The 22,588-nt window shown below is 38.1% G+C and overlaps 1 protein-coding gene and 2 long non-coding RNA genes across 11 annotated transcripts in view; 2 read left to right on the plus strand and 1 right to left on the minus strand.

Moving 5' to 3' along the window:
• The window catches only part of LOC107319795, a 28,843-nt gene extending 20,399 nt beyond the window's left edge, over positions 1 to 8,444 (plus strand). Inside the window, exon 3 of the long non-coding RNA XR_001557946.2 lies at positions 8,379 to 8,444. This is a non-coding gene — a long non-coding RNA (uncharacterized LOC107319795). The remainder of the gene's footprint in view (positions 1 to 8,378) is intronic.
• CFAP20DC (CFAP20 domain containing) overlaps positions 1 to 22,588 on the minus strand; it is a 57,926-nt gene that overhangs the window by 5,573 nt on the left and 29,765 nt on the right. For 4 of the 9 annotated variants that reach the window (XM_015874917.2, XM_015874916.2, XM_015874915.2 and 1 more), the window contains exons 14-16: positions 18,549 to 18,962; positions 15,356 to 15,559; positions 10,181 to 10,242 (exon numbers count right to left, since the gene is read on the minus strand). In XM_015874917.2, the coding sequence (XP_015730403.1) occupies positions 10,181 to 10,242; positions 15,356 to 15,559; positions 18,549 to 18,962 (680 nt within the window). Of the gene's footprint in view, positions 1 to 74; positions 572 to 6,756; positions 9,837 to 10,180; positions 10,243 to 10,654; positions 11,020 to 15,355; positions 15,560 to 18,548; positions 18,963 to 22,588 lie in introns of those variants that run through there. The other 5 variants (XM_015874919.2, XM_015874922.2, XM_015874920.2 and 2 more) reach the window with 4 other exon arrangements.
• The window catches only part of LOC107319793, a 52,582-nt gene continuing 44,436 nt past the window's right edge, over positions 14,443 to 22,588 (plus strand). The window contains exon 1 of the long non-coding RNA XR_001557943.2: positions 14,443 to 14,492. This is a non-coding gene — a long non-coding RNA (uncharacterized LOC107319793). The remainder of the gene's footprint in view (positions 14,493 to 22,588) is intronic.

Below are 22,588 nucleotides of genomic sequence, written 5' to 3' on the forward strand. Positions count from 1 at the left end.
TGTTAACTATTTATCATTATTAAAATATAAAAAATTAAAAAAAAAATATTTCTGGGGCAGACTTCTTTAAAAAGCTGCTTTATCTCCTTAAAACAGAAAAGCTAATCAAGCACTCTGACTAATTAAAACACTCTATTTGTGCTATCAGTGCCTCAAGCTATAACCAATAGAATCAACATGCAATAAACTATCTAGAGCTTCTCTGATAACAATGCTGAATGCTAAGTATTGTCTTTTGACATTGTGAGTTTTGTTGTCCAAGGGCTCCCAACAGCTTCTGCACACATTCAGATGGGCCAACATCTTTAATGCTGGCACTGAGAGCCTTAATTATTCTCAAAGCAATTCTCCATACCAAGATAGAGTAAAACACGCTTGATATAATCTTGTAATGTCATAGTCTTCTCTTTAAAAATAAATATGAAACCTTTTGGAAAATAAATGTCTTGTATTGAAAGATCCCACGATAGATGAACCCTGAGAGAAAACAGGAGTAATCTTCAGGACTTATCAACAGTTCTTCAGTTTTATGACAGAAGGATTTGCAGAAAGTGGCATCCGTTGGTGAAATCTATTGAGAAAATTAGCAATGCTTTTTTAAGCAGCACTTAAACAAAGATTTAATCAGAGACAATCCCATACAAAATTTTTTCCATGAGCAATAATACCATCAACAGAAGAATGAATAATCAGAGGCTCTGATTTCAATCTTGATGAACGCTGCTGATACTCTTATTTAGTTACAGATTGCTTCTCAGGCAGTCCTGCTAGCTGGACTGAGAAAATGGCAAGCCTCATAATAAAAAGGTTTTAAGCATTCCTGTGAATGGAGATAGCGTACTTTATCACTTTTCTTTTGGATAAGATTTAATTTGTGCTACTTTAATCAATGGGATCATTTAATTCGCATTATTAACAAAATTAAAATGCTTTGAAGTTTTAGTACAACAGCTTTGTCTGATGGGCTGGAGAGGAATTATAAGGAATATTCAAAATGTTAGGTCAGCTTAGCAGTGCACTTAAGAAATGCAAGGCAAATGCCGCACTGCATCAAACCATGGATTGAAAAGGTGACATAAGTTTAGTATCAGGGACAAAACATGGCGTGGGCAGGATATTCAGCATCTGAAGAGCATGACCAATAAAGAACACAAGAGATGATATTTAGATGCATAAAATTCGTAGGAAATTGTTATGAATACTGTAAGAGAACTTGCTGATGCCTGAGTGGTAACAAGAGGAGCACATCTGTGGAATTGTTTTTTTTACAATGAATATTCGATTAACTCTGTGGAGGATCAGAGAATGCTCCTATATGAATCAAGACTACCAAAATAGCTGTAAGGAAAAAAGATCAGTTCTTGACAGGTTTTGCTACTGTCATCTAAAACCTTAGCACACACTTCTGTTCTACTAATAATATTTAATAATGCTGAAACAGATTCTACTGCACACGCTCCAAGTAATACCTTACCATGGTCAGGTAAATGCAAAGTATGAGCTCCTACCTAAAAAGTGGTTCAGTGTAGCTTGGATATTTGTAATGGGTAAGATGAAGACTTATTTTTCCCCAGTTTATTTGGATTTTTAAGGATAGAGATCAACTTAATACTCAAATAAGTCAGTACAGCCACCTAGCTTTGTGGTAGCCCCTCACCCATTGCTCTATCTTTTTTGGAAACTCCATTAGTTTTAGGTTCCTGTAGATCAGCAGATCCAAATTTTCAGTTATCTACATACCTGCTGAACTCAAAGGTTACGTGGAACTTCATTAACTTACATCAGATTACCTATAAACACTGATTTGTCCCACTTTGTAATATATTACATATGGATGTGTAATGAGTTTTTTTTTTAAACAGAAACACTTCCATAGATATAATGCCTTCAACATTAGCTCCAGTAGTGCAGCAAGGACTTCTGCAGGTTATTATTCAGATGTATTTTGTTATGTAAACAATGAAATCCTATTGTTTGAACAAAAAAACCAACCCAACAAGAAATCAGATTTCATGTGCAAGCCATATTTGTCTGTAACAACTGAGAAGCTCTTAGCCTTAAGTTGTCCATTTTTGCATCTAAAGTGCTTTGAACTTTTTCAGTTGTGAACGTTCTTACAAATTCTCACAAAATACGCCTTAAATCAAAAAACACCCAGAATTATCTTTTAAATCAGTCACTTTTCATTGCTACGCAACTTCAGATGGGAAGAACTGAGTGAGCGTAATGCAGAACTAAGTGAGCATGCAGAAGAAGAAAGAGAGGCACTGATACTGAAGGGATGGGGGGCGTATTTATATACACAAATCAAAGATTTTTGAGTGAACACTGTAATAACAATCTTGAAAAATAACATAAATATGCACGTCCGTATGGCTTTGAATGAACTGAAAACTGTATTTTAAAAAGAAATATCACAGGGATTTAAGGTTAATCTGGCAATGTGTTGATGATTCAAAAAATGCAAGCCGTGAGCTGCATTGTATTATTCTCCCAGAGTGTTATTGTAGTTTCAAAATATCATTAAATCAGCACAAACCAACACTTATCATTTCCTGCACATTTTTCACAGTGAGCTGCACTCTGACTATGAGTAATCTGTTAATCTGTTCTTTGCCTCACAATCCGTCAAAGTGACAGATTCATTCCATCCCTAATACATAATATCTTCATTTGCTGTATGTTTTACTGGAACTTTCTTCTTTTGCTACCACTAAGATTTAGAAAATCATGAGTGTATTTACAAAATGACTTTTTCCTTTCTCCAGATCACTTCAGCAAGTCCAGCCCACCAAACACCATAATACTTCTAATGGAGGCAAAGAGATTTAATAAAAAAGCACAAAATTATCTATTTCCAATGAATTAATAACTAAAAAGAGATCATAAACAGCCCAAATGTAACCATGCATGAAATACTTCAATCTGTTCCTCTTAGGGATTTACATCAGAATATGTGTTTGTGTATTGGTGATAGATTGGATTCAGGATGATAAGGGAAATGTGAATTCAACTTATTTAGCAAGATATCTGGGCGCTGCAAGGTGCTGTTACTGTTGTGGACAATATGACCAGGCTGACTGTCATCAGGTCAAAGTTTGGCCTCTTAATGCTTTCCCATTTTTCTTTTATTATGTGAGTTCAAATGACAAACTGGTGCAGGATATCTGGAACATACCACTCATGTTCATCGGTCTATAAACAAGGATGATCTGAATTTGGAGGTTTCACTTCTTTGTAATTAACGTAATTGTGCTATTTGGTCAAGTTTTCGTAGTTAAATACATGAAACTTCTATCACTGTTGGAGGTGTTCAAGATCAGGTTGGATGGGGCTGTGGGCAGCCTGGTCTAGTAGCAGACGTGGATATTGGTGGCCCTGCCTCTGTCAAGGGGGTTGGATCTTGATGATCCCTGAGGTCCTTTCCAACCCACGCCATCCTATGATTCTATGATAGTTTCTGTTAAATAACAGTAATATTGTGATTTACTTAAAGGCCAGACTTCTGATGCATCACCCTGTTGACTTGCTGGCTACATTATAGTTTTGATGTTTGGTAGTGATGTAAACAACACTAAAAGAGTGTCGTTATCATCTAACTTGAGTAAAAGACCTGTCCTTTATTCTTTGCTGGTTTAGATTCACTTATCAGAAGACCAACTGCATACATCACAAATAAAGAACCTGCACAAGTGTTTTAAAATTCCAGTGTATTAACCTAATCTTAAACAAATGAATTCTAATCATGTAAGTCAGATATTCACTGGTGACTCAACTAGATTTCCACACTTAATTAAGTATCTGTTAGGAAGGGTTTGCTTCTTTTCTTCACGTATTTTTAGCAATTAAATAAACCATACATTAAAAAAATTATCCTTTACTGTTTTACCACTCAAGAAACACCTGAATCGAGCACCCAATGACTCTTGGCACAATTAAAGTAATTCCTTTTCTCCACGGTCAGCCGCTAACAGCACTTCACTGTTCTGCCCATCCCGAATGTAGGCTGCATCCCATTTAACTTTTAATGGATGACACGCAGCCGGAGGGCTTTTAAAGATCAGTAGAGAGAACATGACTCAACAGAACACTAACTTTAATATTATCAAACTTGTTAAAGGTGATGCAGCTGAATGTTCCCAGCCTGTGAAAATTACCTTTCTTTTTCAAGACAGTATAAAAAAAAATAGATGCTCAGGAACTCTGACCTTCTGGTGTATTAATCCAATGAATGGCACAGCATGAAGCTGGAAACTTCATCATTACCAACAAAGAGAGAAGTGTGCTAACTTGCTCTAATTTTTCAAAAACATCTTGTTTTGTCTCCGACAGCAAAATCACAGAAAGGAATCAAAAGCAACGCTCTGTGTGATGGATCAAAGCAATTACACAAATGATAGCGGGGTGGCAGGGAAGGGAGGCGGTGGGCACTTTGTGCCCTTGGAAACCCAGCCAGTTTGGCAGTTTTACTTTGTAAGAAAAAAAATACAGATCTCTTTCAGACATCCTGCCAGGAACAAGGGATGGCCAGTCAGTACGTGAACAGCAGCATGTGCTGCGTCCTGGGAAAGCCTGAAACAGTTGTCTCATTGGCCACAAAAAGTTCAGCAATGCAGTATCCCAACTGGTAGCATTACACAAATATGGGCTGCTGAAGGAATGAATCTGATTTGCCTTCTATGGGCAGCAATAAATAGAAAACCTGTTGTCTCACCTTAAAAAGGCACCGGTGCTTTATTCAGGGAAGAGTGACAATGAAATGTGCCTAGCAAAAAATGCTACAGGGCTGCACACCATCACCAGTTCTCTTAAAAGCCCATTCAGGCAAGCATCATGGAGATGCAAAGGACAGCATCCGAAGCAAAAACACTTGGTACTAAGTGCTGCTCTGTGCTGACATTTTCAAATCCCTGCCCCATGTCAGTGTTCTCAAGCAATTTAGAGCACTCCTTAACTGTAAGTATTTAATAACTTCTCTCCCATTGCAATAATGGGAATATGGCTAGGAATTATTAAAAAAAAAACAACACAATAAAAAGCAACAATGACAACAAGGAAACATGTACAGGGGACATTGGGGGCACTAAAACATCTGTGTGATGCTGCTTTTGCTGCTGTAAGAGATCATGCCTGTTAACATGAGTGAGGACCACAGGAGACAAGAACAAGACTAATGCAGGGTATGCAGCTCTGGGTTTTTCTGTTTCATCCCGAGCACAGAACACCTGGTTAGGAGCATTTTCCATGTTTTATATTTTAGTCTTTTAGCCTTCCATGTGTATGCTGCCAGGACTTCATGTTCTCAGATTCCCATACAAGAGAAAGTCATTTCTGGATTATTTTAACAAGCTTTTCCATGTCACCCACTCGGTTCTCAACAATCTTTCTGCAGCAAAGCTTTTTACCATCATGATTAAAAAACGTAACCTTTCCAATTAGATGTTTCCTGTGCCATTTGCTTCTATTGTCATGTTCTTTTTCATGCATATTATAGCCTGACAAATGCAGCAGAACTTTGCTAATTCAGATTAACGACGGGGAGATCTATCGCAAATTACTCCATTTTGCGGATGAGTAAAGTAACTGAACAAGTACAATGAAAAAGCAAAGTACATTCTGTGATACATTGTTCTTGTTCACTTATTTTGACAACTGTTGTGTAATTTCCTAATACTTCCTAATGTAATAATTTCTGTTTTGCTGAAATAATGGAGTTGTATGACTTTAATCTCCTAATGAATCAGAAAAATAAATACGCTCCTTTGTTTGTAAAGCTCATTCTTTAAATCCCCTCCTCAGCTCCAAGCTATTACACCATTTCTGCCCTCGCCTGCAAATATGGGAGACAAATACATTTTGCAACTGAATTTTACAGCATGCGTGGTAGAGAACTTCTGGTGTAGCAAAAATAAATGTTATAACTACAATCCTTCTACTGCAACACTCTATAGGTGAGCTTAATCTTAACTGAATGTGAGTGGTAGGATGACATGCATCAGCTACTGCCATATTTAATCTTCTGGGGCAGATGAAAATACCTGAATGGCAGCCTAGAAACCGAACGTATCTTAGTTTTTGTACTTCAGTGTTTGCAAAGTTTGTGGTTGTGTGCTAAAATTGTTGATGCTGTCAGCCAATTTCATGTGCTGTGATCATGGCAATATTTATGGCAGGAGTTGGTTGTGAAAATGATCGGAAACTTTATAAGAAAGTGGGAAAATGAATTTACTTTCTCAAATTAATAGGGAACACTCATAAAAGGCAAATACTGCTTGTTCATTTTTTGCTATATGAATTTCTTGCACTGGAGAGATACCTTCACCAGAAAATGACAAGAAAATGTTACTGTTTTTACTTTATTCTTTCGGGTTGTATTAGAAGGCAGAATGATGACACACCAGTCATTCTAATGGAACACATGTAGGTTACAATGATAGGACAGCTTGCTTTAGTCAGCCTGCACCACACCAACGTGAGGTGGGGTCAATGACTATTTATCATCTGCCAATGACTGCAGGCCCTTATCAGCCTGTTATAGAGACATGGAACTTCCTATCACATCCACAAGAGGCAAAGCTTCAAGGATTTAAACTACAGTGCAGTGTGACACTTTTCATAGATAGCACACAAATCTAAACAAAAAGCCAACCTGAACTGCAGCTTCTGTTTCCCATAAACACTTCATAACATCACTGGATTTCATTAACATTTTGGGAACCAAGGATTTTTCTTAGTTTTAATTTAAAAGAGTAATTTGTGAATGAAACATGCCTTGATCACTCATTCTTTAGTTGGAGACCACTGGCACATAAGCTTTCTCATACAACAAAGCCTGTGTTGTATGTGCTGATCTTGTGTGTATTCTCGGCCATAGTCCATATCAGGGAGATATTTACTATCATCCAATCTTTATGCCCAAAACTCACTATGGGAATTCCCATTTTTTAAACATATAGAACCAAATGTCTGGGTAAAACCTAAATGAAAAATCGCCTGTGTACGTTTTATATAAAATTACTGAAGTAAAACATCCTTCCTTAGAACAGATTCCTAACCATGTGCTGAAATATTTATGTCCTGCCCTCGCATGGTTTCTGTGAACAGCTGCTTGAACTTCAGAGGAACAAATCTAATTTGGTAGATTGGGAAGAGCTGAGCAGGATGGCAGCTGAGGAGCTGCTGAGGCAATGCTTATAAAGACGGTTTTCAACTTAAAAAAATACCTCTCAAAGATGGAAAATCAGCTTTTATCAGAAATAAATTTTCTGAAGAGCATCTGTAGTTCAGAAAATCTATTCATACAATTAGGGTGAATATCTTTTTTACAGAACAGTTCCTCATTTTGCAGTTCAGTATTGCTGCAGCTCCTCTGGGATATTAACTTTCTTCCAGCATTTCCTTTAATTCAACTTCCAAATCTTCTACAACACACAAACATTTGGGAGGACAATGCTGCTGAAATGCTTACTATAAGCATAGCAGTTTCCAGCCCCTGCTCTGGAGGGAGAAGTAACAGCTAATAAGTTTCCTATCTGGAGGGAAAAGAAGCAGTTATGGAGTTCAGCTTGGACCGTACAGCCAGTCAGCCTGGGGAACTGCATTGCTAAGGCTCCAGACCCCGCACACCTTCTTGCTCACCTGGCTCTGTAGCCTCTGCAGTCTGTCTGCCTCCTTTCATTCACCGGTTCTGTGCCTTGCAAAGCAGCATGATGTGGGCATGATTTGTACTGCAGCAGTAATATTCTTGGCAGACTTATGACCTTCACCCAGTGGATCCACTGGAAAATGAGTCTAGCTGGGTCTTTTTATTGACTGTATTTCCATTATCTTCACAGTTGCTTTCTTTCCTGGCTTATCTTCTAATGGATAGAAGCTACACTCACTGGACAATAGCTGCTACATTGCTCTCTCCGCTTCCCAGAAAATACAACTAATATGCCTTTTAAGGTTACTTCAGACCTGTCACACTCGTTACTGCTCTTTACAACAAACCATTTGTTCTATCAGTAAGTGCATAATGTATTTCTCTTCATACGGTGGTGTTTATACCCACTGATCTACACAGGATACGTCAGCTTTTCAGATATTCTCACATGTTCACTTTCACAGCTATCAAAGGCTCACAAAGATTGAGGTATTTTCCACTTGCCCATATATTATTTGTTAAAACAGGCTTTTTAAAAATACCTTAAGTACTAAGTTATAAAATTACCATGAATTTTCTCTCTCTCTCACATACACACAGAAAACATTGCTGATCCTTTCCATTACAAATGAAAGTGAACGATGTGAATCGCGATATTCCGCACGCATCTTTTCCAGTTTTTACACCATGATGCAAACTGACCTCCTAATTTTGTCATCTTCTCTATTTACAGCCCAATAGTACTTTCCTGGCAGTTCACAAAGGCTACTGAATTTATGAGGCACTTCCACATATTCAGGTATTTTACGAATACTTTGCCTGAATTTCTCGAAAATGACTTCTATGTAAATTTGTCTGCTGTGTGTACTGGACTAAAACAGCACAGGAACAAAGTTGTAGTTTATACCATTTTGTTTTAGATTTTATTGTATGGAAATATAAGTTTTCATTGGTGATCATCTAAACTCAATATTCTGAAATGCTTTATTTTTACAGATAACGGTGCTTCTTCTCTTTTTCAGTATATAAAACCTGCCGAGTACCAAATTGCTTTATCACACAAATAAGAATAATAGAATCTGACTCAACCTATTGGCTGGAAGTAGGAAAGCAATGCAGCTTGTGCTAAAATGTGGGATATTCTTACACCGTCAGAATTAGGAAATCAGTTCTGGAATAGAAGTCCTGGTCAGTTGCAAGGTACCAGATAACTTAACCTGTGGGCTGTAGTCAAGTGTCTCCACCCACTTTGTCCACAATTAGTAAGGACAGAGATAGATCCTTGGGTAAGTAGCACAGAAGGTGGAGAGGTTTTCTAGAACAGTATTGGCACGTAGGTTTACTTATGAAATGGGACAGGAATTGAGGCTTGTACTTGAACTCCAGTAATATGCTGTGTGTACTAAGAAACATATGGCTGTACATTGCAATAAGTGATGCATCTGGGTGAACTTGCACAGCAAGTTTCATAGTGTTCACTCCATAAAATCTAACAAGAAGATAATAAAAACGTGGCTGGGAAGTAAAACAAGTGACTGAAAACATCTGTGTGCGAAGAAATGCATATTGTGATGCACAATTGGCTGGCAGTGCACTGTCATAAAATTTCACACTGTTGGTATCCCGAAAAGAAATGGAGCAAACTATCTGGCAGTCATTTCCAAAATAGCCTCTCCTCAGATCCCTCCCAACATGCCTGCATTGCCCAGCTACAACTCAGACATGCAAAATCTGTGTTCATCACACCAATGGAAAGGGAAGCAGGACTGCTTTAAGAATTAAGTTCGCCTCCTTTTTCAGGCTGTTCAAGAACTGGCAAAGTGATGCTTTGTGGGCTTTCACATGTGCAAGGCAGTTCTGAAACAGGACGGTTCAATCTGGTTGTCTGAAGGTTCATCGCTTCTCTTCAGCCACCATCTCCCCTTGTCTTCACATCCCCATCTTATCTTACATTAAAGTCACTGGGCTTTTGGTGCTGATTCCAAACAGAACAGATAAGACTAAAAACTTGACATCCAAAATACACTTCAGACAGGATTGGTTTGAACTATCCCACAGTGCTATTACATGGCACCTTGTCCTGACTGGGTTATCTATTGAAAAGTCCTTTCTAAGTAAGTAACATTAAAACCTTTTCTAACAAATGGATTCCCTGACACCTGCAGTCAGAGGTGCAATTTTACTTCTGAGCCTACAAAGCAGAGACAGACAGAGAAAAAATGGGTGAGAGTGTACAAATGTCAGACGAAGAAGAGTTGCTGAATCACGCATCAAAGCACGTGTAGGAGCAAGGGCTGTGCCGGTTCCTTTAAATATACAGGGTACATCTCAACCGTGTTGAATCCAGCCCTGCATTCTGGGACAAAGCAGACTTAAAGCAGGCTGAAGACAAAGACTAAAAAGAGCAATAGTAAAGCTTTTTGAGAGGAGGCTGCAACTGAAAGGAGATTTAAGATTAAATCAAAGAACGTCACATTTAGTATTCAGAACACTCCGACTGAATTCTTACTGCCTGGGCTATAAATGGAATCTTACCGTGGGTTGGAATGTGAAAGTGGGCTCATTTCTTTCTGATAGTGATGCTCCTGACTGACGGGCTATGGAAAACATAAAATAACAGTGAGAAAATAACTTTGCAAATATTCTTTCAGTACGTTCAGAAGTATGTAAGAGAGCCTTTATAAGGATACGCATTTGCGGCTTCTGATATTGGAATTTTATGGTCTTTCATCTTATCTGCGAAATTTAAAAGGGATATTCAGATCCTAACTGTGCCAAGGTATAACTTAACAGATGATTCTTATCTGGGTGGAAATACATATGAATGAAGGAGTCGACCACGCAGTCATTTCTCTGCTGTGAGTGTGGGGACAGGGCCAGGACACAGAGAGGGAAGGGTGAATCTTACCCAACAACTGGAATATTGTGCCCTCAGTGATTTACATTAAATTATTTGGTGTTTATGCATTAAAACAGCTATTTGCCAGAAACGCTGAAATTCATAAACTAATATGAAAAATATAAAGATACACTTTGTCTCAAAATATATGTAATGTTTGCAGATAAGACCCCAACACATCATCCAGTGCATCAGGACAGCTCTAAAGAAACCACTGAAGCAAATGCGGAAACAAGTGAGAATACAAGCATACATTAAAAGTACTTGTCCAAGTTAGTTCCTGTGATGTTAAATACTGAATATTATGAAAGGAACTGCATCTTTATCGAAATTAATTAAAAAGAGAATGTTCTCATTGTTTGAGGAAGTGGGGAGAGATGTTATGCTTGGGATGAATGACATTCTAATTACTGCCAAATATAAGTCGCTGCCTGGTCATGGACGGTGCAATTCCCAAGTGATGGCTGGTGGAAGACTGTGGATGAGACAGAAGGTAAATTAGTCAGTCTATGAACCAAAATATCTGTCTAAATAATTTTTAGTCTCATTTCATAGTAAAGAATAGTCTGCCTCAGTTTTGCAATTTGACTTGATGTGAATAGATCCCTCCAGGGGCTGTCAAACTGAGCTCTCAGCTGGAATAATTCCGGGTTTAAATTTCACTCCTCCTGTCTGTCACACTTCAGTTCTGTCAGACCATTTCTGTGTTAAGTGTTTTCTTTTCTGAATCATCACAATGGAGGGCAGGAGACCTTCCCAAAATTAAGTGAGAACCTTGAAATTTCAAGTGGTTTCTCGTTCAAAACCTATTTAATGACTTTGTATTTAGGCAGTTGCTTGAAGAACATTTTAGTGTTCTGTGTGTGCTCTGTACTTGAAAGACACATCTAAGTGGTGAGCATATTCGGGAGCCTAAGAACAGAGCATTACACCGCTGTCAGCTTTTAGGATCCATCAATTAGCAATCTGAGGGTACCCTCATAGATTGGAGTGGGCTGCCCAGGGAGTGGTGGAGTCACCGTGCCTGGAGGTGCACAAGGACCGTGGAGATGTGGCACTGAGGGATGCGGGCAGTGCTATGGCGGGGGTGGTTTGATGGTGGACTGGATGGTATTTGTGTTTTTTGCCAACCTTAATGATGCTGTGATTCTACGATTCAGTCTCCTTTGCGTTTCTGACTGAGAATAAGGGAGCACAGGCAAGAAAATATTCTAAACTCTCTTATATGTGATCTTGCTCCAAAATTCTTGTGTTGCACCTAAAGTGGTGTCTGATGTTGTCTGGAAACAGCAACCCAAGAAGCTGAATTTCCCCGTCAGGGCAGGAAGATCTCATTGGATCTCCAGAACAGAGCAATGCATTAAAGCAGAGTTATTTCCTAAGCTTTCCAATAATTCTTGGATAATACACATATGTGTAGATATCCACTTCACATTATACTCTGCAATACACAGAGCTGTCTCGCACGTTGTTGCAAAGCTCTACATCGAACTTCATTTATCTTGAAATTTCACAAAGCATTCAGTCAAATTTCAGCTTCTAAAATAGGCAGTTCTACATATATTGATCATTAACGTGGAACTCTGCCCTGTGCCCCACGCACTTTTTGCACGGAGTCGCAGTTCTCCTTTAAAGTAAAATTCATTTCACAAAAAAAGCAGCAGTTTATATTTATAGCTGATAGCTACGCTGGGTAATGTGTAATATTCAAAGCCGTTTTATTTCTTTTTGGCTGTCATGGTTTACAGCATCTGCTAAACAACTTGCATTTCAACAATTTCTCCTGACAGCATATACTCGGTTCTTGCTAAGCTATCGTAGGTTGTAAAATACAGTTTTAGTATAGCAGTTTGATAGTTTTTTAAGGACATCTGTTCTAACTGCAGCCTGGATCCAGACGATGGATCTTTGTGCCTTTACTTCAGAAGCGTTGCTGAGATTCATTAGTCAGTAATAAGTGAAGATTTTCAGTGACTCTGGGAATCACAGATAGAGGCAAGTGATGGGAAAAAAAAACCTCACTAAAATGTGTTTGACTTATAAAATATTACCCTGACGTGTCTGTTCACTGGTTAACTGCGCTGCCTCACAAAGCGTCCTATGTATTTCAAAATGAAAGACACACAAAAATCTGCCTTCTGGTGGTGCTGTTGCCATAGATTCAAACAAGGTACGAAAAGGTTCTATAAGATGAATGAAAATTTAGAATAAAAAGTACTTCTTATTATTATCTTGGAAGAGCACAGGGCAAAGCAGTAGATAATACTGATTTAAATAATCAGAAAGATACTACCTGGAAACACATGGAAGCTTGAAAGGTTAATCATTACAAGAATTTCAAACTGTCCCTAATTTCTCAAGCTCTGATATGAGGATTACTTCTCTTTCTTTCCTGTGCAGCTAAAATCATTTGACAAAGCAACGGTAGGTGGCTGCAGATACATATAAACTCTTCCCCAGTCTGTGTGTTGGATTTTGGAGGGATTGATCATCTGCAAATTCTCTCGACTCTGCCTGAATGATGGCAGTAGCAAAGATGAGGGGACATAAAAGCAGAAGACTGAAATCCAGCAGGAACAACATTCAGAGATGCTCTAATTGCTCTGGATAGGCTGTATTTCGATCTCTCCATGATTCAGTCTATCTCTGCACAGAATATCGCATTTACTGCACGTGTGAATGCTAAGTGTGGAGATTCACTAAAACAGCTACATGAAATTAGCAGACATTTCTAGATTTCTAAGCCAACAGAACACTACAGCTACCCAAATTACAATTTAAATGACTAACCTGTTCTATCTAAACACTTCTTAAAACTGATTTTTTTGCCTGAAAGCATCCAGAAACTATGAAGGCAGTGAGATCCAATAGCTCTCTTGGCAATCACCTTGTGCTTCCTTAAGTACTGGAGCAGTACCTTTCATTTTAAAAAATCATTTAGAATAGAATAGAATTTCCCAGGGTGGTAGAGACCCATAAGGTCCATCAATTGCTCCATGTGGGACCACCGCAAAATCAGACCAAAGGACTGAGAGTGCTACCCAGACTACAGAGCTCTGTCTGGGCCCTGTAGGTCCCTGGAGATAATTTGCAGCTAACATTTCAGAGCATTTACCTTACAAGAACTCAGACTGGGGCATGCAGCAGTGCTTACTCTCCTAACACTGGAGCCGCCTGTGAGAGCTGTGGGCTTTACTTAAGACACATTCATTATTTATTATTGTTTCACCTGTAATAAAGTAAGAGCTATGTTGCTGTGATATAAATGGAGTGTGAGGTTATCTGGTTTTACAGCAGCTCCTGCAAAATATCTTGCTATAGTTGCTGGAATGCTATGCTGTGATTTCATACATTCAATACTTTTCAGTGGACTGTAACGAATAGTCTCCTTATAACAGCACTCTGTCACATAGTGCAGCTGTGAGATTTCGTAGCACCTTGGGCCAGGACAAGTAATGATACAAGGTGTAAAATACAGAAGGATCACACGCTAAGTGCTCTGAACTACTGCAGCTTTTGACTCTACTCTCCTGCTTCAGTCCTTTAAGCAGTTTAGTAATGAGACTTTATCATTGTAAGAAGCAATTATTCTCCATTACTCACACTAGAACACAATTGCTGACTGGTATATATGGGTTTCATTCATTCTGAAGATATTTTTAAGTACTATATCACACATCTGCAGGTTGTCAGCTGCTATTGACAAGCTGTACAGCCTATGTGATTATTCAGGATTTGAAGAATGAATACATGCCAGATCTGCTCTGAAAGTAATGCCTCCTATTTTATTATGCTGACCCAGAATGTCAGAAGTAGATGTTAGTGATATGGCAGCAGAGGCTGAACCTTCCCAACAATATTCTCTTAAATTTTGTTGTTTTGACAGATGGCAACAGACAAGCAGCCTGACAGAACAGCATCTGACATGGAAGCACATATGAAGCAAAGGTATGTCATTGAATTCCTCCATCAGGAACAAATGGCACCCACTAGTATTCTTCAAATGATGGGTGTGAACACAGTGAAAACTGGATTGTATTGGCATAATTTTTCCTAGCAATGATGCCATCTTAGCAGCTATAAAACAGTGGGTCACCACTGCATGGATGTTTATGAGTGCAGCATGCAGGCTCTTGTTCATTGCTGGTAAAAATGCATAGCTAATGGTGGTGACTATGCTGAAAAATAGTGTTTTGAAATTGAGATTTGATATGGGGATTGCTAGGTCACAACCTGAACCACTGACTGAACACCAGGTGAGAAGGCATGGCTAATCCAAGGAGCACAGGTGCAAGCAATGCCCCCTGAGCGACCAGAAGGGGTAGACCCAGGGCTCACCCTCATTTAAGGGTTAGCAGCAGAGGGAACAGTGTTTCTTTTTTGAGGTGTTGCTCTTCTTGATTCTCTACCAGCTTTTGGAACGGGTAAGCTGATTTTTCCTTGTATTGTCTTCTAAACTAAATCCTGATTAATAACTTTATAATTGGGCTCCTGTCCCAGTAGAAGGCCCTATCACACCTTCTACTGGTGCATGGGCTTTGATTTAACAAATAGTGTTGTTGTGCTCTTTGTATCTGTTGTAGCTTCCATGGAGATGAGTAGGAGGTATTTGTTTTCATAGTGGTCAAAAAGCTGCTGCTGCAAGTATGTTTAGGTTGTGTGTTTTACTTAATGAGTTCTAAAAAAACATCTGGTAAAGATACCTCAGATTTTGAGACTACTCAAAGAAACATTAATATTTGAGACCCCTGAAATAATAATAAAAAAAAACCCTTAGAATTTTAGGTTAAATAATGTAGATTTAGACTTACTGGTGGGAAACAAGAATTCCAGGTTGTTGTATCATCACTGCTTGTGCTTATGTTCACATTACAATTGTCTATTTCTGATGCACTCAACCCATGTGAGATTTCTGTATCCTTCAGTTCTTCGTTTTGTTGCCTCTTCATGCTGGCCAGCATCTGCAGTTCAGATGCACTCAGTCTACATGACTGGTAGTTCTTCCAGTCATACTCCTATGAAACAAAATAGACAAGTCAACAATATGGACAGGGTCATGGGGCAGAACATACCAATTAAATGAATGCCTTTGGGGAATCTTGAAGTTGTATTGCTAGAAGGGAGTCAAAACATTTACTAGGATAGATTAGTTAACACATTCTTGCTCAGCAATGAAGGTTGTGCATGTATCCTTACAGGAAGAAAGGTACAGCTGTTACTGACCCCTGGTTGGGTTCAGGTTATTTGGTGAAGTTGCTGTTCAAGTGTAATAAAAACATGATTATTATTGTTATTATTCAAACAAGCTTCTAGAAGTTTAAGCAATTTTAGCTGCTGGATTTCCAAACGTTTGATATAGGTCTTGAAATAAACTTAATCATACAGTTATCATAGTATCATAAACACTATCAACATAACAGTTATTTGTAAAGCACAGCGTAGAATTTATCTGGAAAGCTACGTGTCAGCACTAAATTTTAAAGACTACTGTAGTAATTTGCTAGTGTATACATATTAAAAAGTAATGACAGTAGGTGGCATTTATTTTATGCTCAGCAGTTGAATTGCTCAATGCATGAGCTCTACGATTAGCACAGCTGTTACCCCCTTTTTTTACCTCTGGTTTTGGAGCTCTAAACTTCATTCCCGAGTCCTGCGGCATTACCACCATTTTAATTCCACAATAATACCTGGTGTTTTTTCTAGACATTTCTACATGCAAGTGAGTAGTTTAGCTACTATTATTTATTTGCTTTACTATGTCTTGAGCTCACTACATTCTATGTGGAAAGTCTGCTTTGCTTTGGCACATTAGCATTCTGCTAGATCTACAGCTGCTAAAATTGTCATTGATCTTATTGAAGGTGTTGATTTCTGGGTAATTTTCCTATGCAGAAACCTCCTGTAATTCATTTATTTGATTACAATAAGAGAAGCTTTTCCTTATTTTTCTTACCTCATATGAATCTATTGGCATGCAGTCCTTAAAACAAAGGAATGAACTAGCATCAAGTGGAATAAATGTGCTAGGAACTGACAGGGTGTTTAGTTCATCCTCTTTATTAGGAAGACGAAACATTCCCTGACTCTGATCTTGTCTCTTATGCCAATGAAGAAAGGTGCACAGATCTTTAGATTATCTTTTTTACAGAACAACTCATAACACTTGATTGCCTCCTTGGCTTCATCCAGATGGTCAGTCTGTTTGCCTTTCTTGTAATGGTCTCACTCTTGAAGTACCACACTCAGAAGGAAGAACTGTTGTGAAAGCTTTCAATCTATAATGTTCTCTATAACAATCTCTTTGTATTATAAAAGAATAGCTGGGACCACATGTTCTGTAGTTCTAGGTGACCATTACAAGTGAGCTTCTTCACACTTTTCCTAATCTTGGATGGTTTTTTTTTTAAGAGAGAATTTGAGATGAAGTTTACTTTGATGTGTAGAATAAACTTCTGATGTAAGAAGTAATTTTTTGTGATACTTGTAAATTTGTCTAAAATGAATATTTAATTTAGTAATTAAAAGCTTATCTTGTCTTTTTGTGCATCTTCCCCTTATGATAAAATACATTTTTTTATTAAACTCTTAAATTCTCTGGTAGATTGACAAAACCTGTTTAAGTTTATATATATTTTTCATATATGATATTTGTGTTCTTATAGGCTCAAATGATTTATTCAAGATTGTTTAATGTAGTTACACGTGCAGAAAGTTTAATTACCAGCTATCTACGTGGTTGAATATTACCCAGAGGGTTGTACTTCTTTCTTAATTAAAAATATTTGAACTTAATAATAGAGAACTCTACTAAAACATGAATAAAACATTGCAAGCATCTAGGTCCTTAAAATGTATTAAGCAGTTAGCAAACTGATTGCACTAAGGGTTGGTTAAGCATTTTTTACTTTACCAGTCCTCTGCTTGAATAGATTAGAAGAGACTACTTCTATGTGAACTCTCACTCCAATACCCATTTGTACATAACTATTATCTTGTACTTAATTCTTAAAACAAACAACAGTGTTCTAAAATGGAAATAAATAGGATCGTGACCGCAGCCAATGAGATTCTCCAGTGCTGCCTCACTGTAGTTAGCGCTATTTTTCATTGATGTCTTGGGCTTCTATGACTAGTTTTGTTCACATCCTAAATGATGAAAAATAGTAACTCAGTAACTTCATCCAGTAGGATGAAGAGTGTACCTTGTGCTTCCTTGGCTGCTCTTATCCAGAAGTTCACAACATTGCCTTAAGGTCTCAGCAGTACTTTTTACTTTTGCATACTTTATAGTATTTGATTCTTACTTTTCTGTTTCCTTCGCAAAGAAATCCTCAACACTCTTCATGGAAAATCATGTTCTGTTCTTACAAAATCTGCTAAGCTACTTGTGGAGTGTAAGAGGAGATTCTTAGAATCCTCAGAGGATGAAGAGATACATAAACCACAATTCTTACATCAGTACAGGAGTGACTGAATTCATTAAAAACACTGAAGTATCAGTGGCATGGCATCATCTGCATGTTAATACCAGAGGTAGACTGAGAACCTGAATGTATGTTTTTCTAGATGCTCATCTTCACCTTGGTGCCCAGCTTGAATTGCTCTTGTTGGAATGGGCCGCCCAGGGAGTTGTGCAGTCACCTTCCCTGGAGGTTTTCAGGAGACGTGTAGATGTGATACCAAGGAACATCACTAAGTGAGCAGGGTAGGGTGGTACTCAAAATGACTCCTGTCTTTCTAACACTTAATTGCCAAAATGCAAGTTGCTGAGTTGCATCTATTGCTATCTATGAACCTCTGTGGTTTCTGACAGTATCAACTTACATGCAACAAAATGTAGAAAAACAACCTTCAACAGACTGAGCTTGGTAGACGCTTATGATGAAGCTGGAGTGTATCTGGATGAAAGATGTACTATATCTCATTTCAGGGAGTTGGTTATATCTAATATAGCTTCTCTAAACAATCAAATAACTTAATTTCCAAGTAAAAACCACTTACACGAGTCTGTGTTGTCAGATGTAAATTTTCTCTCGAGACTTTCTTGAGGGGGTTTTTGCTGACTGATGACTTTATTTGACCAGAAACTCTCTCAGGTTTTTCAGTTTTTTCAGACATGCTTGGAATGACTTTAAAGAATTCAGTTTTACTTCCAGTTGGAGAAAGAGAAAGAGTAGGCTTCAGGGTTGTCTGAGAGCTGGTGAGTTCTGTCTTTTGCACAGTGGAACTCTGTGGTTCTGACACCATGCTTTCCTCGAGGTTTTGTTTGCTGCATCCCTTATTTTTCCAGTATTCATTTCTCTGTGATATCCTCTTTAATGTGTTGTCTTTAAAAGCTGCTGAATCAGATGTTCCTTGTCTGCTGCAGCTGATCTCAAGGTTCTCAGTACTCTGGATAAAGTCACTGTTGTCATCCTAAATTCAGGAAACAAAGTAAGAGTGATTTCTCCTCACCATCACACAATATGGTCTTGCGTAAAATATTTGACCTTAAGATTTCAAAGTGTCTCTTCAATTTCTACTGCTTAATTTCAAACTTAAAAAGATTCTGAGAACCATCTGCTTTTCCTGGCAACTACCCTGAGTACCCTACAAGCACTTCTACATCTTAAGAGAACCACAGGATAGAGAGGGAGACAGGATTATGCTTCTCAAAACTTTAGCCCAGGTTTAGCATTTAGTAGCCTCTTAAACCGATGTGTTTGGAATTATGATTATTCTATAACAGTTTTACAAAGTGAGTAAAAAGTCCACAATAACAGTAACTTCCCATTGAATCAGTAGTATTCTGCATTTTCACATTGCATCTACAACTTAAGAATACAAGGAATAATTGAGATCACCTGACTTATCTGCGGATGTTATCTGAGTGTCACTGAAGAACTCTAGTTAGTTTATAAACCTTACATTCACACTCATAACTGTCTCTGCAAAGCCTCCCAGAAATCAGGTGTGATGTCCACCCATGCTGCATCTCAGCAACTAACAGCAAATGCAGACATATGGGAAATAACAAGGAAGCAAGTCTAGTGTTTCTTTCATGGAAGAAGGTATGAGAGAGGCCTTATCTTCACATCATGCATCTCTGTATCAGATGCTACCTGTCCATATGTAAGATACTGTGTACTATCTCAGTACATTACACTTTTAATTGCCTAAGGATGGAAAGTTTCTTCACTGGAGGCTTCACAGCCAAAAGAGAGTCTGGCAGCAGTGGGCCTTGTGGGTACATTAGCACAGTCACCAGGAAGAGATTTTATCCTTCAGTGATTGACCCTCATAATTGAATAATAGTATTTAACTATTTCAGTGACTCGCTGCTAAATGAATAAGGGAATTTATGAATGCCTGCTGTCATCAGCTTGCTTACGGAAACATCTCCTTCCCAAAAGTCGTGTGAAGTGTAATTCTAGCACAGTTATTGTGCATATCCCACAGCTTCCAGTGCATGCAGCATCGAGTCAATATGCGCTTATTTGAAATTTATCCTGGTGCAAAACCAATGGCCCATCTCTTGTATTTTACAACGATTTTACTTTTCCATGGATTATATTGCTTTTCCACAGATTTAATCAAAAAGTACATAATTCTCCTTTGCAGCTCCACTAACTTCAAATGTACGCTGTGATGAATCTGGGATTTGGCCTCTTTAAATGTAAGCTTAGAACTAATGACAGAGCGATGCAAAACACAAGAAAAGCATTTCAAAAATGACTTTAATCAAGAACTAAGTTTCACTTCTATTTCAGGGGTAACAAAATGTATGTTTGTATGCAATTGTTTTAGTTCTGATTGGAGGTATGTCTTGTTTAGTTTGAGAGCATGAATCCATTATGTTATACAGTAACACAATACAGCTGGAGTTCAGAAAAAGCTCTAATATATTTAAAGGTAATGAAGGACAATTGTAGTATCAAGTACCTGTAACAATGTAGTTTACTTCAGCATAAAAATTAACATGCTTTGTTTAAAAAAAAAAAAAATCATTGCAAGACTAAACTTAGGCAAGTAAATGTTTTGTTCTCTAAGCAAAAGAAATTAGGGAATATCTTATCATTTGGCCAAAGAATTTTAGTAATTTTGCATGCATACCTTAAATTGTTATAAAAGCAGCTACTATTAAGTCAATGGTCTTATGTTTGGCTATCATGGCTTTTCCAGGCTGCTATTTCCCCATATTTTTCAGTGCCCAAAATTAAAGTGTTGTCAGCGATTTGAATATTAAATAAGTATTCAGAATATCAGCATAATGCTATCCAGCTTTATAGCAAAAAGCAATGAAACACAGCTGTGCAGGGAAGAGGACGAACATGGACAAAACAGGTTTGCTGAGTAATTTGTTGGTTCAGTGAGTTCTTCAAGATGGTAGAATGGCCTAACCATGAATTGTTAACATAGCAGTTAAATAATCAGCATGCTGTAGGTCTGTTTGCTGCAACTATGATCTTTTGTTTTCATGTAATGTATTTCCAGATGCAATACTGACTCTATGTAATGCAGTTTGCATCCAAAGACTGTGAATGAAACAGTCCATGCCCTGTTCTACCTCTGGCACGTGGTCCAAGGAAGTTTTAAGTTTATATAGTAGTGCAAATCTTTGTAGGCAAGATAGGACTCTTTCAGTCTGTCTTGCATCAGCCTTATAAATGGTCATTAATGTTGTGCCACAGTGTTCCTCCCATGCTGTCAAGACAGGAGTGTTTGATCATGGCTTTTATCTCTCTACACTTGGCACTGAATCTCTGGGGCAGGATGACAGTATGGCAGGACATTACAGATAACATGCAATGATGTGAGATTTATAGCTCCTTGTGAGGAACAATAGATCTTTTAGCAGAACTGGGTAATGTAAAGACCCAAGAACACCACACAACGCTTCACATTTGTCACCGGGCCTTGTCTATCCATCAAGGACCTCATGCTTTCCTGCATTACTGGTGATGTTATACAGCATGTGGACTCTTTCATATCCCAGGACAGTAAGCTTCCTGTGATGGATGATGGCATCTGTTAATGTCTGAATGGAAACACAATGAGTGCTTTGAATTGTTAGGATTTTTAAATGGGAGGGAAGCCCATCAAGGACACAGTTCTTTGGCAACTCTGTTTTCCAGCAAATGAATCCACCAGCAGTACAATCAACCCAACAGTGTGCCAGCCACCTGGTGACAGCCCCAGTCCGGTCTGCTGCAGCATTAACAGACTGCCAGATGAACTGAGGCCTGGAGCTTTTAGTGGGGCATGTCATGAAAATAAGCCACTGATTGTTGTACATGAAGATAACTGACAAAGAAATTATCTGAAATCGAAGCAGTTCTGTATCTTCAGTATGTTATCACATATATAACACTGTTCATGAATTACTAGCCTGACTAAGACTGATTTAACTCTGAAATTCTGGAACCTTGTTTAAAATAACAAAACCTCACAGGTTTAAGTGTTGCAGGTAGTGGGGAAACCCACAAAATCATAGGGGGAAAAAAAAAGCTGATAGAAATGTTATCTGTTGAATTAGCATCAGGAATATGGATTCCCACAATATTTGTTTGGTGTGTCCTAGCATTAGGTATCTTGATTGTATTTTTACTCCTATGAGGAAAAGACTGGAATGCTTGCAAACAGATTCTGTAATTAAAAATGAAATACACCAGAATGTTCAACAGAGTTGGTGAGCAAGACAGTCTCTGCTTACAGTTCTGAAAGGCACAATGGAGCCTTATTTACTGGACACTCATTCAAGCATAAAAAAAAATATATGTCTTGCTAAAATCTATGATGCAGGCTTTCCTAAATTCTATTAGAAGATGATCAAAGAATGCTCACATCTCAGTACTGGCATAAGGGCTGACAAAGACTTAAGTTTCTTTTGTCCACTTGTTACAGAAGGAATGCCTTCGTTTTCTCCCCTGTATTCTGTTAGATACAGCAACCTGACAGAGACAAATTTACTTAAAGGTACATGGGGAAAAGATGATTTATCTTTCTTGTCTACCTTGAAGACAGAATTTCAACTTAGGAGTTTTAGGACAAAGACTATTTTA

This window comes from Coturnix japonica, chromosome 12 (genome assembly GCF_001577835.2).
Source record: "Coturnix japonica isolate 7356 chromosome 12, Coturnix japonica 2.1, whole genome shotgun sequence".
Classification (NCBI taxonomy): Eukaryota; Metazoa; Chordata; class Aves; order Galliformes; family Phasianidae; genus Coturnix; species Coturnix japonica.